The following is a 14585-nucleotide window of genomic DNA, read 5'->3' as shown; positions in this document are numbered from 1 at the left end:
TAAGTGTACATTTATGAGAGTAAATGTCAGCCCTGTGCTCAGCACTATTCTATAATGTATGTGAGCAAATTGCTTAGAATGTTAAAGTGAGGTGTTCACAAGACAGGAGCATGGGTAGGCCACAGGCAATTTACACAACATTCCAAGTTACACGAATTTTTGCTTGCAACAGACCTGGTGTAAGTGGGCATGCCTAAATTTGGGCATGCGGATGCCGACTTGCACTAGTATTCTATAACAGAATCTAGGCGCCCAGATGCCATTATAGAATAAGCACTCCCAGTGCTACATTGGTGCACCTAACAGAGGGTGTCCAGTTACTCAACTGTTCCCCTTAGAGCCAAAAGCACCTTATATGTACCTTCCTCACATGGAAGAACAGGGAAAGTGCACACTAAACTGAAAGGCTTATCACAGAATATAAGACGTTATGTCAAAAGCAGGCTCAGTCAATCAGATTGATCAAATGTTATTCTTTCTGTTGCAAGCATCTCCTGAGAAATGCACATTCAAAACTATATTTTTAACTGGAACTATGACTGATGTTTCCTATTTATTTTTATTAGCTGTATAAAGGCCATCAATGCCTAGAAGGTCATAAAGGCTGCTGTTCCTACAGAGAGTAAAGTCAAAGATTAGAACTCAAGGATTAGCTAATGATTCAGGAAGAGTATGTTGAAGGATTCCCTAAACCACCTTATACTCCTGAAGCCATATGGGGCTAGGGGCATTTACAGAAGAATTCACAATTTAGGGGGAGGGAGAACTAGCTTATCCATCTTTTACTTCTACCTAAATAACTATAACAGCTAGTGGAGAAACTCCCTATGTACTAATTTCTAGAGACAACTATGATCTGTGGCCCCAATGGTTGTCCTATCAAGGGAGATGGGAAGAGATTTTTGGATTTAGCTCATTTCTTTTTTTTTTTTTCAGTAGGAACTCAACTAGTTACATTCAGACACAATTGATATTTTGTATCCCCACAGGGTTTACAATCTAATTTGACACTTGAGGGAATGGACAATTACCCAGACCATAAGGAATGGCTGTGGGATTTGAACCTGGCTTCCGCTGCTCTAACCATTAAACTGTAGCAAAATAGGTCCGTAGCATACAGCCATGCAAGAGATCTAAGTTTCGTTTCTGAATCGAGCCTCTGTTTCTAGTGGCTGGCAGCTAGACCCTGCTGTGAAGTCAGTGCTCGCAGGTTGTGCAGGGGGCTGAGATGGAAAGAGAAGGAATCTCATCCATTACTTATATTAGCAACAGGTCGTAGTCAGACTTAAGATTCACGTTAGGCAAATTCCAGAGAGCCGCAGTCTGTGGTGGCAGAGGACTATCAATGGGTGAGAAAAGGGATAAAAAATAAACGGTCTCGTAAAAAGATGAGCCTTGCCCTTATATTTTTCACAATCTATTGCAAGGCAGAGAATAAGAGACTGAGCTTGTGAGCACAAACGCACGGAACGCCTTGAGCGTGAGACAGAAAAGAAAGAAAACAAGGGTGGAAGAAGTAGTTCCAAGTACAACCGGAAGTCCAACGTCTTCAAATCAAAGTTTATTCTCCAATAAACACCGTAATAAACTTTGATTTGAAGACTTTGGGCTTATTGTACTTGGAACTACTTTTTCCACCTGTGTTTTCTTCTCTTGACTTTTGTGAAAGTTCTTTCCAGCTTGTTTGGCTTCTACAGAAAAGAGAGAGCCATATAGACTGTCCAAACGTATAGCGCACCCCTATGTATACAAAAACACACGTGTTGTGACTCCGCTGCCCACTCCCAATACCTTTAGCAGCCGGTCATCCAGCCCTAGCTCATGGAACCCCAGCCTCGTGGAGACAGCCATTTTCCAGAACACGCATGTCACGCTTAGCACTGCAGTCGCGGATCGCCGGCAAGAAGGTTTAATGACAACAACAGAGTTGTAGAGGGAGCGCTCGCGGGTATCGCTGCTGCCCCCCTGCGGTTGGAGGAGCGCCTAGTATTAGAGAGAACCACTACTACTTCACTTCTATAGAGCTACAAGGCCGCACAATAGGACTACAAAACCATTTAAACTCGACCCTTACAGTCTGCAGTACAGGGGTTTTTTTTTTTTTCCTTCTTCTTCTTCTTTGATTTAATGGATATGTTCAGCCTTTACCTGGATCATTCCAAGGCATTAAGGTTAGCTTTCTAAAACCTGATGCAGATATAAATCAGCCTGGAAGAAGTCTACACCGAAACTCGTAGCGGAGACGGGCTTCAGGGACCGCAGTTTGCGCTGGATTTGCCACCTGGAGGACTTCAGAAACGTGACTGTGCTAGAGCTGGTTTTGTTTAAATAAACTGGCTACCTGGGAAAAGATTTGAAGACCTTATTGGTTTATTTATATAAAGTGAGCGGTAGCACATTTGTGTTATGACACAAAAGAAACGTGGTATAGAGATTTCAATTATTTTATTTTGTAAGAACTTATGTAACAGCTAAGAGATTGCTGGCTGATGGACTAAGAGACCTCCCGAGTCATGTCCCCTAAAAACTTTTGGAATAGAGAGCATTAGTTTTTTCAGTATATATTTTCCTCCTTTGGGCATTCACACCATTACTGTTTTGTTATCCGTTCAAATAAAGAGAAACTTAAACCTGTTTTTTCGTGTCTGGTTTGTCGCAGTGATCCTCCTCAAACCTGAGGGGGAAACATTTCCCACCCAGTCATCCAGGTTGGGATTTGAATATAAGACTGGCAGGCAGCAAGGACTTTCTGTTACCTATGTGTGCGTATAATAAGGAGTTCACAGCAGAAGTTATATTCAAAGTTAAAAATGGACTCAACACAAATGTGTTTCAGCCCCAAAGGCCTGCCTCAAGAGTCCCTGATAAGCAAGTATATAACTTCTCAGCACTTTGCAACATCTGAAAGCAATAACCAAACTACTAAAGTATCAAAAACAGGAGTGCTCTCTTCCAAAGTGTTCCTAAGGCAGCGGCTTTTGTTTACACTATTGCTTTTACTTGTCAGCTCCTTTTTAATATACTTTATTTTTTGTTCAACAGTTTTTGTTGATAACAAGTCAAAGTAAACACAGCCAACAGCATGGATATACAAAGATTCAAGTGTGCAAGCTTACATAATAAAGACAGAATGCTAAAGTCCGTCATCAAACTTTTAACATTTTATCCCCTCCAACCACAAACCAAAACCCACTCCTACTCTCCATTTTAAAGATAAAATAGTTTTAATAGCTTTACAAATGAAAGAATAGCAATCACAACAAAATTAATGTCGGTATCTTCATAACAGTATAACAGAACTATGCAAATAAATAGACAAAAGTATAAAGCCCGTCTGCTATCTCCCACCTCCCCATATATAGAATGGCATCAAGCAGCAGGTTCAGCTTCAATAATCATTTAATACAATTAAATTGTTATTACAATTAAAGGAAATAAACCAGCTCCCCTGAGATACTACAAATTATCAACAGGAAAATGGGTTCTTATTTCTCCCGACGACCAACTTAAACTCAAGGGAAAGTCTGATATCCGTTAAAGATGTAACTGGTTTAGCACGAAACTTTGTATCTTAGGAAGCAATATGTTAATATAGTCCAACTGGACAGACAAAAATTATTTCCTTCTCTTAAAAGAGAAATTAGCACTTTGGAGTTCCAGCAGCATCACATATGCAAATGAACAACCCTCCAAGACCAAACCAAAGGTGGCTCAGATCCCACCCCATGCTTTCAGAATACATTTTTTCTCCATAATACATGCCTTATGGACCAACAAGCGTTTGCCTACATTTTGTAGACCAAATTCCCCACTCTGATCCCAAGGATTCCCATAAGAGTACAAGGTAAGGTTCACCCTACAATACATAAGAGGAAGCTAGATATTTGCTTCCAAAAGGTCCCAACAGAGGAACTCCACAGAGCATGAAAAAAAGTGGCTTGTGGACTCTGACATTTAGCACAGGTAGGGGTACCGTAAAGACCCATGTGACTTGCTTGTCTGGGTGACACGTAGCCCTTAAGAAGCACCCAAATTGGCATTCACGCAGTGTAGCAGAATAAACAACAGCAGAAATTCGTGCTATGATACTGGTAACATCAAGAGGAACTCCTTGCCCCAAACCCTCTACTGTTGCACAATGGAAAAATGTGCCTGTCCACTCTTTTGCAACAAATGATTATATAATTCAGAGACCGAAAGCCGATCATCCGTTGAGGAAGCCAGCCAACTACGCAAAGTCTTATTGTAGTGCGTGGCAAGTCCAGGTTTCAGAAGAGAGTTAAAATAATGGAACAATTTTTAATAGGTAAAAAAGTCTATGGACTTAAAGGAGGTCTTGAGTAACTCAGCAAAAGGCATGAAGGAACCTTCTTCCAACAGCACATGCTCCAGATGTGTTATCCCTCCCTTCTCCCATCTATGAACACCCCCCCTCAAATCATTGCCCAGTGGAAACTATGTTACCTTGGACAAAAAGTTAGGTCCTCGTCACATCCCTCCAGTCTAACTGAAGTGGCCCCAAAATCTGTTAGATGTAGGGAAAGTGATTTCCTCAGTACCTGGAGTAAAAAAAGAGGACACCAAGGGACTAAGAATTCCCACTCATACCACAGAGGAGTAAAATCTTCAACATCAAAAATCCAATCTCATAAATGGCGTAAAAGACCAGCACCTAATCAACCCCCAAAACCACCTGCCTTAAAGAAACTGAAATTTCAGTTTAGGTTTTTTTTCCCGTGCCAGAAAAAAACAGGATAGTAATCTAGATAACAAGGATAGGTCCTTTCTACAGAGATATAAGGGTAATATTTGCAAAACATAAAGTCATTTTGGGAGAAGGGAGAGTGGCAAGGGATGCCACTAAGTAAGTTCTGTCTTAGTAAACTCCAGCAATTTATGGACATTAAGATGATAGATTTTAGATATGTCCTCCATTAGGTATATGCCTAAATACTTAAAATGACCCTCTGTCCAGCGCAAAGGGAAGTTTCCCTGCCACCTATATTTCACCAAGTCATCTCTTGGCAAAGCCTCAGATTTAAAAAAATTAAGTTGGAATTCTGAAAAATTTCTCTAACAAAGCCAATAAGGAAGGCTGAAGGTCTAGAAGATGAACTCAGAAATCATCAGCGAATGCAGCTATCTTAAACTTCGAGGACTGAATCCAGACCCCTTTAATGACAGAATTGGGCACTACCTCTCATCAGGGGATCAAGTGTCAAAACAAACAGAAGAGGAGACAGTGGGCACCCCTGAAGCATTCCCCGAAAAATCGAGAAGGGCTCCGACTGCATGCCACTGACATTCAGCACAGCTTACGGACTGGCATAAAGAGTACTAACCACGTCTTTAAACATTCCAGGTAGGCCGTAAGCATCTAAGGTAGATATAGGAAATCCCAATGGACTTTATCACAAGTCTTTTCAGTATCAAACCTGATCAGCAGAGATGGATTGCGGCAACGAGACACTTCCTCCACTGAGGCCAAAATGCAGCGCACATTCTGCATGGAATATCACCCCACCTGGGGCTCTGCTAATAAGCTGGGCAGCACTTGACCTAATCGATTTGCCATAAAGCGAAAGCTATATACCAGTAGAAGGTATTCTCCGAGGACAGCAGGCTGATTGTTCTCACTGATGGGTGACGTCCAGCAGCAGCCCAGGACCGGAAAATCTTCCCTAGCAACAAAAGTTTGCTAGTCTCGCGCTTCCGTGCGCACCGCGCATGCGCGGCCGTCTTCCCGCCCGATCGCGAGCGTGCTCGTCAGTCCAGTACATAGCTAAGGTAAGGGAAGATACAACTCCGAAGGGGAGGTGGGCGGGATTGTGAGAACAATCAGCCTGCTGTCCTTGGAGAATACCTTCTACAGGTATGTAGCTTTCGCTTTCTCCGAGGACAAGCAGGCTGCTTGTTCTCACTGATGGGGTTTCCCTAGCCCCCAGACTCACTCAAAACAACAAACATGGTCATTAGGCCTCGCAACGGCGAGGACATAACTGAGATTGACCTAACATGAAACAACTAACAGTGCAGCCTGGAACAGAATAAAAATGGGCCTAGGGGGGAGGAGTTGGATTCTAAACTCCAAACAGGTTCTGTAACACTGACTGCCCAAACCGACTGTCGCGTCGGGTGTCCTGCTGAAGGCAGTAATGAGATGTGAATGTGTGAACAGAAGACCACGTCGCAGCCTTGCAGATCTCTTCAATAGTAGGTGACTTCAAGTGGGCCACTGACACAGCCATGGCTCTAATATTGTGAGCCGTGACATGACCCTCAAGAGTCAACCCAGCCTGGGCATAAGTGAAGGAAATGCAATCTGTTAACCAATTAGATATAGTGCATTTCCCAACAGCCACACCCCTCTTGTTGGGATCAAAAGAAACAAACAATTGGGCGGACTGTCTGTGGGGGCTCGTCCGCTCCAAATAGAAGGCCAATGCTCTTTTGCAGTCCAATGTGTACAGTTGACGCTCAGCAGGGCGGGTATGAGCCTTGGGAAAGAATGTTGGCAAGACAATTGACTGGTTCAGATGGAACTCCGACACCACCTTTGGCAAAATCTTAGGATGAGTGTGGAGGACTACTCTGTTATTGTGAAATTTGGTATAAGGAGCATGAGCTACTAGGGCTTGAAGCTCACTGACTCTGCGTGCTGAAGTTACAGCCACCAAGAAAATGACCTTCCAGGTCAAGTACTTCAGATGACAGGAATCCAGTGGCTCAAAAGGAGGTTTCATCAGCTGGGTGAGAACGACATTGAGATCCCATGACACAGTAGGAGGTTTGATGGGGGGCTTTGACAAAAGCAAACCTCTCATGAAACGAACAACTAAAGGCTGTCCACAAATTGGCTTACCCTCTACATGGTAATGATAAGCACTGATAGCACTAAGATGAACCCTTACAGAGTTGGTCTTGAGACCAGACTCTGATATATGTAGCAGGTATTCAAGCAGGGTCTGTGTAGGACAAGAGCAAGGATCTAAGGCCTTGCTGTCACACCAGACAGTAAACCTCCTCCATAGAAAGAAGTAACTCTTCTTAGTGGAATCTTTCCTGGAAGCAACAAGACTCTGGAGACACCCTCCGAGAGACCCAAGGAGGCAAATTCTACACTCTCAACATCCAAGCCGTGAGAGCCAGGGACTGGAGGTTGGGATGCAGAAGCACCCCCTCATTCTGAGTGATGAGGGTTGGAAAACACTCCAATCTCCACGGTTCTTCAGAGGACAACTCCAGAAGAAGAGGGAACCAGATCTGACGCGGCCAGAAGGGAGCAATCAGAATCATGGTTCCGCGGTCTGGCTTGAGTTTCAGCAAAGTCTTCCCCACCAAAGGTATGGGAGGATACGCGTACAGGAGGCCCTCCCCCCAATGTAGGAGAAAGGCATCCAACGCTAGTCTGCCGTGGGCTTGAAGTCTGGAACAGAACTGAGGGACCTTGTGATTGATCTGAGTGGCAAAAAGATTGATCAAGGGGGTGCCCCACACTTGAAAGATCTTGCGTACAAAGCTCGAGTTGAGAGACCACTCGTGAGGTTGCATGATCCTGCTCAATCTGTCGGCCAGACTGTTGTTTACGCCTGCCAGATAGGTGGCTTGAAGAAACATGCCGTTCCGGTGAGCCCAAAGCCACATCCTGACAGCCTCCTGACACATAGGGCAAGATCCGGTGCCCCCCTGCTTGTTGATATAATACATGGCAACCTGATTGTCTGTCTGAATTTGAATAACTTGATTGGACAACCGATTCTTGAAAGCCTTTAGAGCATTCCAGCCTGCACGTAACTCCAGGAGGTTGATCTGCAAACCGGTTTCCTGGGGGGGACCAACTCCCTTGAGTATGAAGCCCATCGACATGAGCTCCCCAACCCAGGAGAGATGCATCCGTCGTCAGCACTTTTTGTGGCTGAGAAATTTGGAATGGACGTCCCAGGGTCAATTTGGATCGAATTGTCCACCAATGCAGGGATCTGAGAAAATCTGTGGACACTAGGATAACATCTTCTAGATCCCCCGTGGCCTGAAACCACTGGGAAGCTAGGGTCCATTGAGCTGATCTCATGCGGACGAGCCATGGGAGTCACATGAACTGTAGAGGCCATGTGGCCGAGCAATCTCAACATCTGCCGAGCTGTGATCTGCTGAGAGGCCTGCACCCAAGAGAAGGGAGCCAAAAGATTATTGGCTCTTGGCTCGGGAAGGTAGGCACGAGCCATCTGAGAGTCCAGCAGAGCTCCTATGAATTCCAATCTTTGAACTGGAAGAAGGTGGGACTTTGGATAATTTATCATAAACCCCAGTAGCTCCAGGAGTCGAATAGTCGTCTGCATTGACTGTAAAGCTCCTGCCTCGGAGGTGTTCTTCACCAACCAATCGTCAAGATAAGGGAACACATGCACTCCCAGTCTGTGAAGAGACGCCGCTACTACAGCCAGGAATTTCGTGAACACTCTGGGTGCAGAGGCGAGACCAAAGGGTAGCACACAATACTGAAAGTGCCGTGTTCCCAGACGGAATCGCAGATACTGCCTGTGAGCTGGCAATATCGGGATGCAAGTGTAGGCGTCCTTTAAGTCCAGAGAGCATAGCCAATCATTTTCCTGAATCATGGGAAGAAGGGTGCCCAGGGAAAGCATCCTAAACTTTTCTCGGACCAGATATTTGTTCAGGGCCCTTAGCTCTAGGATGGGACGCATCCCCGTTTTCTTTTCCTCAAGGAAGTACCTGGAATAGAATCCCAGCCCTTCTTGCCCCGGTGGCACGGGCTCGACCGCATTGGCGCTGAGAAGGGCGGAGAGTTCCTCTGCAAGTACTTGCTTGTGCTGGAAGCTGAAAGATTGAGCTCCCAGTGGGCAATTTGGAGGTTTTGATATCAAATTGAGGGAGTATCCCAGCCGGACTATTTGAAGAACCCATCGATCAGAGGTTACAAGAGGGCACCTTTGGTGAAAAAACTTTAACCTCCCTCCGAGCGGCAGATCTTCCGGCACAGATACTTTTATCTCCGCTATACTCTGCTGGAGCCAGTCAAAAGCCCGTCCCTTGCTTTTGCTGGGGAGCCGCAGGGGCCTGAGGAGGCGCACGCTGTTGACGTGAACGAGCGCGCTGGGACTTAGCCTGGGCAGGCTGTCGGGAAGGTGGATTGTACCTGCGCTTATTATAAGCATAGGGAGCAGTCCTCCTACCCCCGAAAAAACGTCTACCAGTTGAGGTAGATGCTGAAGGCGCCCGGTGGGAGAGTTTGTCGTAAGCGGTATCCCGCTGGTGGAGCTGATCTACCACCTTTTCAACTTTCTCACCAAAAATGTTATCCCCCGGCAAGGAGCATCCGTGACACGTTTTTGGACTCTACCGTCTAAGTCAGTGGCACGCAGCCATGAGAGTCTGCGCATCACTATACCTTGAGCGGCAGCCCTGGATGCAACATCAAAAGTATCGTAAGTACCCCTGGACAGGAATTTACGACACGCCTTCAGCTGCCTGACCACCTCCTGAAACGGCTTGGCCTGCTCCAACGGGAGCTTGTCAACCAAGTCCGCCAACTGCCTCACATTATTCCGCAAGTGAATGGTCGTGTAGAGCTGGTAAGACTGAATTTTGGACACGAGCATAGCAGAATGGTAGGCCTTCCTCCCAAAAGAATCCATAGTTCTAGATTCACGCCCCGGGGGCGCCGAAGCGTAATCCCTAGAACTCTTGGCCTTCTTAAGGGCCAAATCCACCACTCCAGAGTCATGAGGCAACTGAGTCTTCATCAACTCCGGATCCCTGTGGATTCGGTACTGGGACTCAATCTTTTTGGGAATGTAGGGATTAGTTAATGGATGCGTCCAGTTCTCCAACAACATCTGTTTGAGGATGTTATGCAGAGGAACAGTGGACGATTCCTTAGGAGGGGGATGAATAGTCCAGGACCTCAAACATCTCAGCCCTGGGCTCATCCACAGTCTCCACCGGGAAGGGAATGGCCATAGACATTTCCCGGACAAAAGATGAGAAGGAAAGACTCTCCGGGGGAGAAAGTTTCCTCTGGGGCGAGGGAGAAGTACCTGTCATCCGCCTCTGCTTCCCACGAGCCCTCCTCTGCGGAATCGGACATAAGTTCATGAACTTCTGTCCAAAGCCTTGCCCGTCTCGACTCCGAGGATCGATGTCCATCGCGATGTCGTCAAGAGGAAGACTTCCGCGCCGGAGGCGATGAAGCTCCCTTCATCGATGACGGCGGAGAATCTGCCTGGGTGGCACTCGTCCCCGGCACCGCAAGCGGTACCGGAGTCGGAGACCACACCACGGGCGATGAGCCAACTGCCGCCTCTCTCGACGGCACCGGCGGTGCAAGCACCGACGGTACCAGAGATGAGCGTAACAGGTCTCACAGAATCTCTGGGAGAATGGCTCGGAGGCTTTCGTTAACAGTGGCTGTAGAGAAAGGCAAGGGCACCGGTACAGATGTGAGAACCTGTCTGGAGCGCAGAGGCAGTACCGGGCTGTCCGGAGATGAGCGCACCGACACCTCCTGAATCGAGGGTGAGCGGTCCCTCCGGCATCGGTGCTTCCCGGGTGCCGAGTCTTTCGGCGCCCCGGAGCTCTCGGCACCGTGTCGGGACAGTGACCGATGCCGATGCTTCTTAGCCTTCGCTCGAAGCTCGGTACCGCCCGGTGCCAACGAGGAGGATGTCGAATCCAAACTACTCCTCGGGGCCGGGTCCGAAGAAGGATGGTCCCGGTGGGCCTGCACAGCAGGAGTCCTCGAGGCAGGCAGAGACCCACTCGATGGCTCACTGCTACCAGCATGGGGTCTCTGAACAGCCATTACCTGCGCTCCGGAGAACGATGCACCCTCCGGTGCCGACATCGATACCGGCGATAACCTTGGTACCACTGGCTCCGTTGACGTCGAAGAACCGGACCGGGCTCCGAACAAGACGTTCTACTGAGCCAAACGCACCGCCTGAGTCCGCTTCTTCAATTGGAGACACTGAAGACAGGCGTCAGATCGATGACTCTCACCTAAGCACCGGAGACACGAAGTGTGCCTGTCAGTAAGGGAGATGGTCCGGCGGCACCGTGTAACCTTTTAAAGCCGCTGGTAGGCTTCAAGGACATGGGTGGAAAAATTGCGCCGGCAAGGTCGAACGTGATGGTGCCTGAAAAAAAAAAAAAAAAAGACACCAATAGAAAAAAAAAGGAACCGCCCGGGCGGCCCAAAATGGCCGAGCGAAAAAACTAAAAGGAAACTTAAGGGGAATAAGACTACAGTGGGGGAAATAAGTATTTGATCCCTTGCTGATTTTGTAAGTTTGCCCACTGACAAAGACATGAGCAGCCCATAATTGAAGGGTAGGTTATTGGTAACAGTGAGAGATAGCACATCACAAATTAAATCCGGAAAATCACATTGTGGAAAGTATATGAATTTATTTGCATTCTGCAGCGGGAAATAAGTATTTGATCCCCCACCAACCAGTAAGAGATCTGGCCCCTACAGACCAGGTAGATGCTCCAAATCAACTCGTTACCTGCATGACAGACAGCTGTCGGCAATGGTCACCTGTATGAAAGACACCTGTCCACAGACTCAGTGAATCAGTCAGACTCTAACCTCTACAAAATGGCCAAGAGCAAGGAGCTGTCTAAGGATGTCAGGGACAAGATCATACACCTGCACAAGGCTGGAATGGGCTACAAAACCATCAGTAAGACGCTGGGCGAGAAGGAGACAACTGTTGGTGCCATAGTAAGAAAATGGAAGAAGTACAAAATGACTGTCAATTGACAAAGATCTGGGCTCCACGCAAAATCTCACCTCGTGGGGTATCCTTGATCATGAGGAAGGTTAGAAATCAGCCTACAACTACAAGGGGGAACCTGTCAATGATCTCAAGGCAGCTGGGACCACTGTCACTACGAAAACCATTGGTAACACATTACGACATAACGGATTGCAATCCTGCAGTGCCCGCAAGGTCCCCCTGCTCCGGAAGGCACATGTGACGGCCCGTCTGAAGTTTGCCAGTGAACACCTGGATGATGCCGAGAGTGATTGGGAGAAGGTGCTGTGGTCAGATGAGACAAAAATTGAGCTCTTTGGCATGAACTCAACTCGCCGTGTTTGGAGGAAGAGAAATGCTGCCTATGACCCAAAGAAACACCGTCCCCACTGTCAAGCATGGAGGTGGAAATGTTATGTTTTGGGGGTGTTTCTCTGCTAAGGGCACAGGACTACTTCACCGCATCAATGGGAGAATGGATGGGGCCATGTACCGTACAATTCTGAGTGACAACCTCCTTCCCTCCGCCAGGGCCTTAAAAATGGGTCGTGGCTGGGTCTTCCAGCACGACAATGACCCAAAACATACAGCCAAGGCAACAAAGGAGTGGCTCAGGAAGAAGCACATTAGGGTCATGGAGTGGCCTAGCCAGTCACCAGACCTTAATCCCATTGAAAACTTATGGAGGGAGCTGAAGCTGCGAGTTGCCAAGCGACAGCCCAGAACTCTTAATGATTTAGAGATGATCTGCAAAGAGGAGTGGACCAAAATTCCTCCTGACATGTGTGCAAACCTCATCATCAACTACAGAAGACGTCTGACCGCTGTGCTTGCCAACAAGGGTTTTGCCACCAAGTATTAGGTCTTGTTTGCCAGAGGGATTAAATACTTATTTCCCTCTGCAGAATGCAAATAAATTCATATACTTTCCACAATGTGATTTTCCGGATTTAATTTGTGATGTGCTATCTCTCACTGTTACCAATAACCTACCCTTCAATTATGGGCTGCTCATGTCTTTGTCAGTGGGCAAACTTACAAAATCAGCAAGGGATCAAATACTTATTTCCCCCACTGTAAGAAAAGTAAAGGAATTTTCTTTTTGTTTTTTTTAAACTAAGAAAGAAAAAAGAGGAGTCAAAGACTCACAGAGAAAAAATTCGCCGAAAGCGGGTGAAGAAACAATAAAACAGCGCAAGAGGTCGATCCTGGGTAGAGAAGCGGCAAAGCAGCGTTCCCGAACCGCGGAAAAAGACTGATGAGCCGCTCGCGATCGGGCGGGAAGACGGCTGCGCATGCGCAGTGCGCACGGAAGCGCGAGACTAGCAAACGTTTGTTGCTACGGAAGATTTTCCGGTCCTGGGCTGCCGCTGGACGTCATCCATCAGTGAGAACAAGCAGCCTGCTTGTCCTCGGAGAATTTTAGCTAATAAATTTGCCTCATAGCTGATTAATGAAATGGGCCTATACGATTCTACTTTGGTAAGATCCCTGTTTGGTTTAGGAAAAGCTAGAATTTGAGCCATCTTTAAACTATCAGGAAGCTCCCTTTGCTGCACTCTCTCATTAAAGGCAGCAGTCAATGGAATGAGAATATCATCTTTCAAAACTTTGTAAAATTCTGTATGGAAACCATCAAGACCTGGCGCCTTTCAAAACTTTCTTTAAGTAATCGCCAGGGCCATTTCATCCTCCGATATCAGGGCATTCTGTTTGTTATAATTCTGCGATATGACTCTAGGTATGTTGAGATCAGCTAAATAGAAAGCTCCATCTAAGCCCAGGTTCTGGAAAGCCGCATATAGGTCAGTGTAATAATCCCTAAAAGCCTGTAAAATCTCAAAATTGAGTTCAATTCAAATTAATTCTTGTATACCACTAATATCCCCTTTCCAGGGTTCAGTGTGGTTTAAAAGCAAATAGTGTTAGTGTGAGGTATGAGAAACATTAGAGACCATTGGTATAATGCATGAGACTAAAAACATTAAGGAAAGGATCATGGATGATACTAGGGGTTAGAAGTCATGATGGATTATTATGAAGCAGTCTTTGGGAAGAGAAAGGTTTGCAGCCTCTTCCTGACGCTAAGGTAGCTGTTTTGTGTTCTGATGGGAATAAGTAGGGAGTTCCATATTTTGACTCTAAGAACGGGTGAGAGCTGAAAATCTTCTGATTTCAAATTGTCTTTTGGAACGGTGATGCACTGTGATTGGCTCAGAGACTTCCAGGTCTCTCAGCTGAGTGAAGCACGGCAAAAAAGGACGTTTTTATTATTTGGGTGTGAATAATGGCCAAAATGGAAGGCTATTTTTGTGATGGACGCTTTCAACTGCACTCTCCGATATCAGCTGATCAGGTGAGCAGCGGTGTCTTCAGGCAGCACAGAGGCGTATTTGGCATGCGCAGAGCAGACAGCATAACGCTTTGCTGCTCTGTGCATGCTTGACCGGCTGATTCTCCGACTGTTTTAAGAAGGAATAGAGAATGCAAGTGAGCTACAACGAGTAGCTCATTTGCATTCCCTTTCCTTGATGTATAGCCGTTCCCTACCGATTCGCTACGGAACGGCTCTAACAATGACTTTAGTGCATCTTGGCCTTAATATGAAAGTAAAGATAAGCCACCAAAGTGGTCACCCAATCAATTTTTATTGAGATCTGGTTCTCAATAAAACAAATGTTGAGCAATTATGCAGCAGTATCGGATCACTCCTTTCTATATAAAATCTGTCTGCAGTTGATTAAGCCTTCAGTTCAGATAACCCCTGATGCAAGCTGCATGTCAAACTTGGCCGAGTTGGGTTTT

The 14585-nt window shown here is 46.5% G+C and overlaps 1 protein-coding gene across 1 annotated transcript in view; it reads right to left on the bottom strand.

Annotated features, from left to right (window-relative positions):
* Positions 1–1885, bottom strand: part of DDX56 (DEAD-box helicase 56) — a 28787-nt gene extending 26902 nt beyond the window's left edge. The window contains exon 1 of the mRNA XM_030201754.1: positions 1792–1885. Within this exon, the coding sequence (XP_030057614.1) occupies positions 1792–1851 (60 nt within the window). The 5' untranslated portion in view covers positions 1852–1885. The remainder of the gene's footprint in view (positions 1–1791) is intronic.
* Positions 1886–14585: the final 12700 nt, after the last annotated feature.

The sequence above is a fragment of the Microcaecilia unicolor genome, chromosome 4, assembly GCF_901765095.1.
Source record: "Microcaecilia unicolor chromosome 4, aMicUni1.1, whole genome shotgun sequence".
NCBI lineage: Eukaryota > Metazoa > Chordata > Amphibia > Gymnophiona > Siphonopidae > Microcaecilia > Microcaecilia unicolor.
Note: the sequence above shows the minus strand (reverse complement) of the source record. Positions and strands in the feature narration are given on the sequence as shown.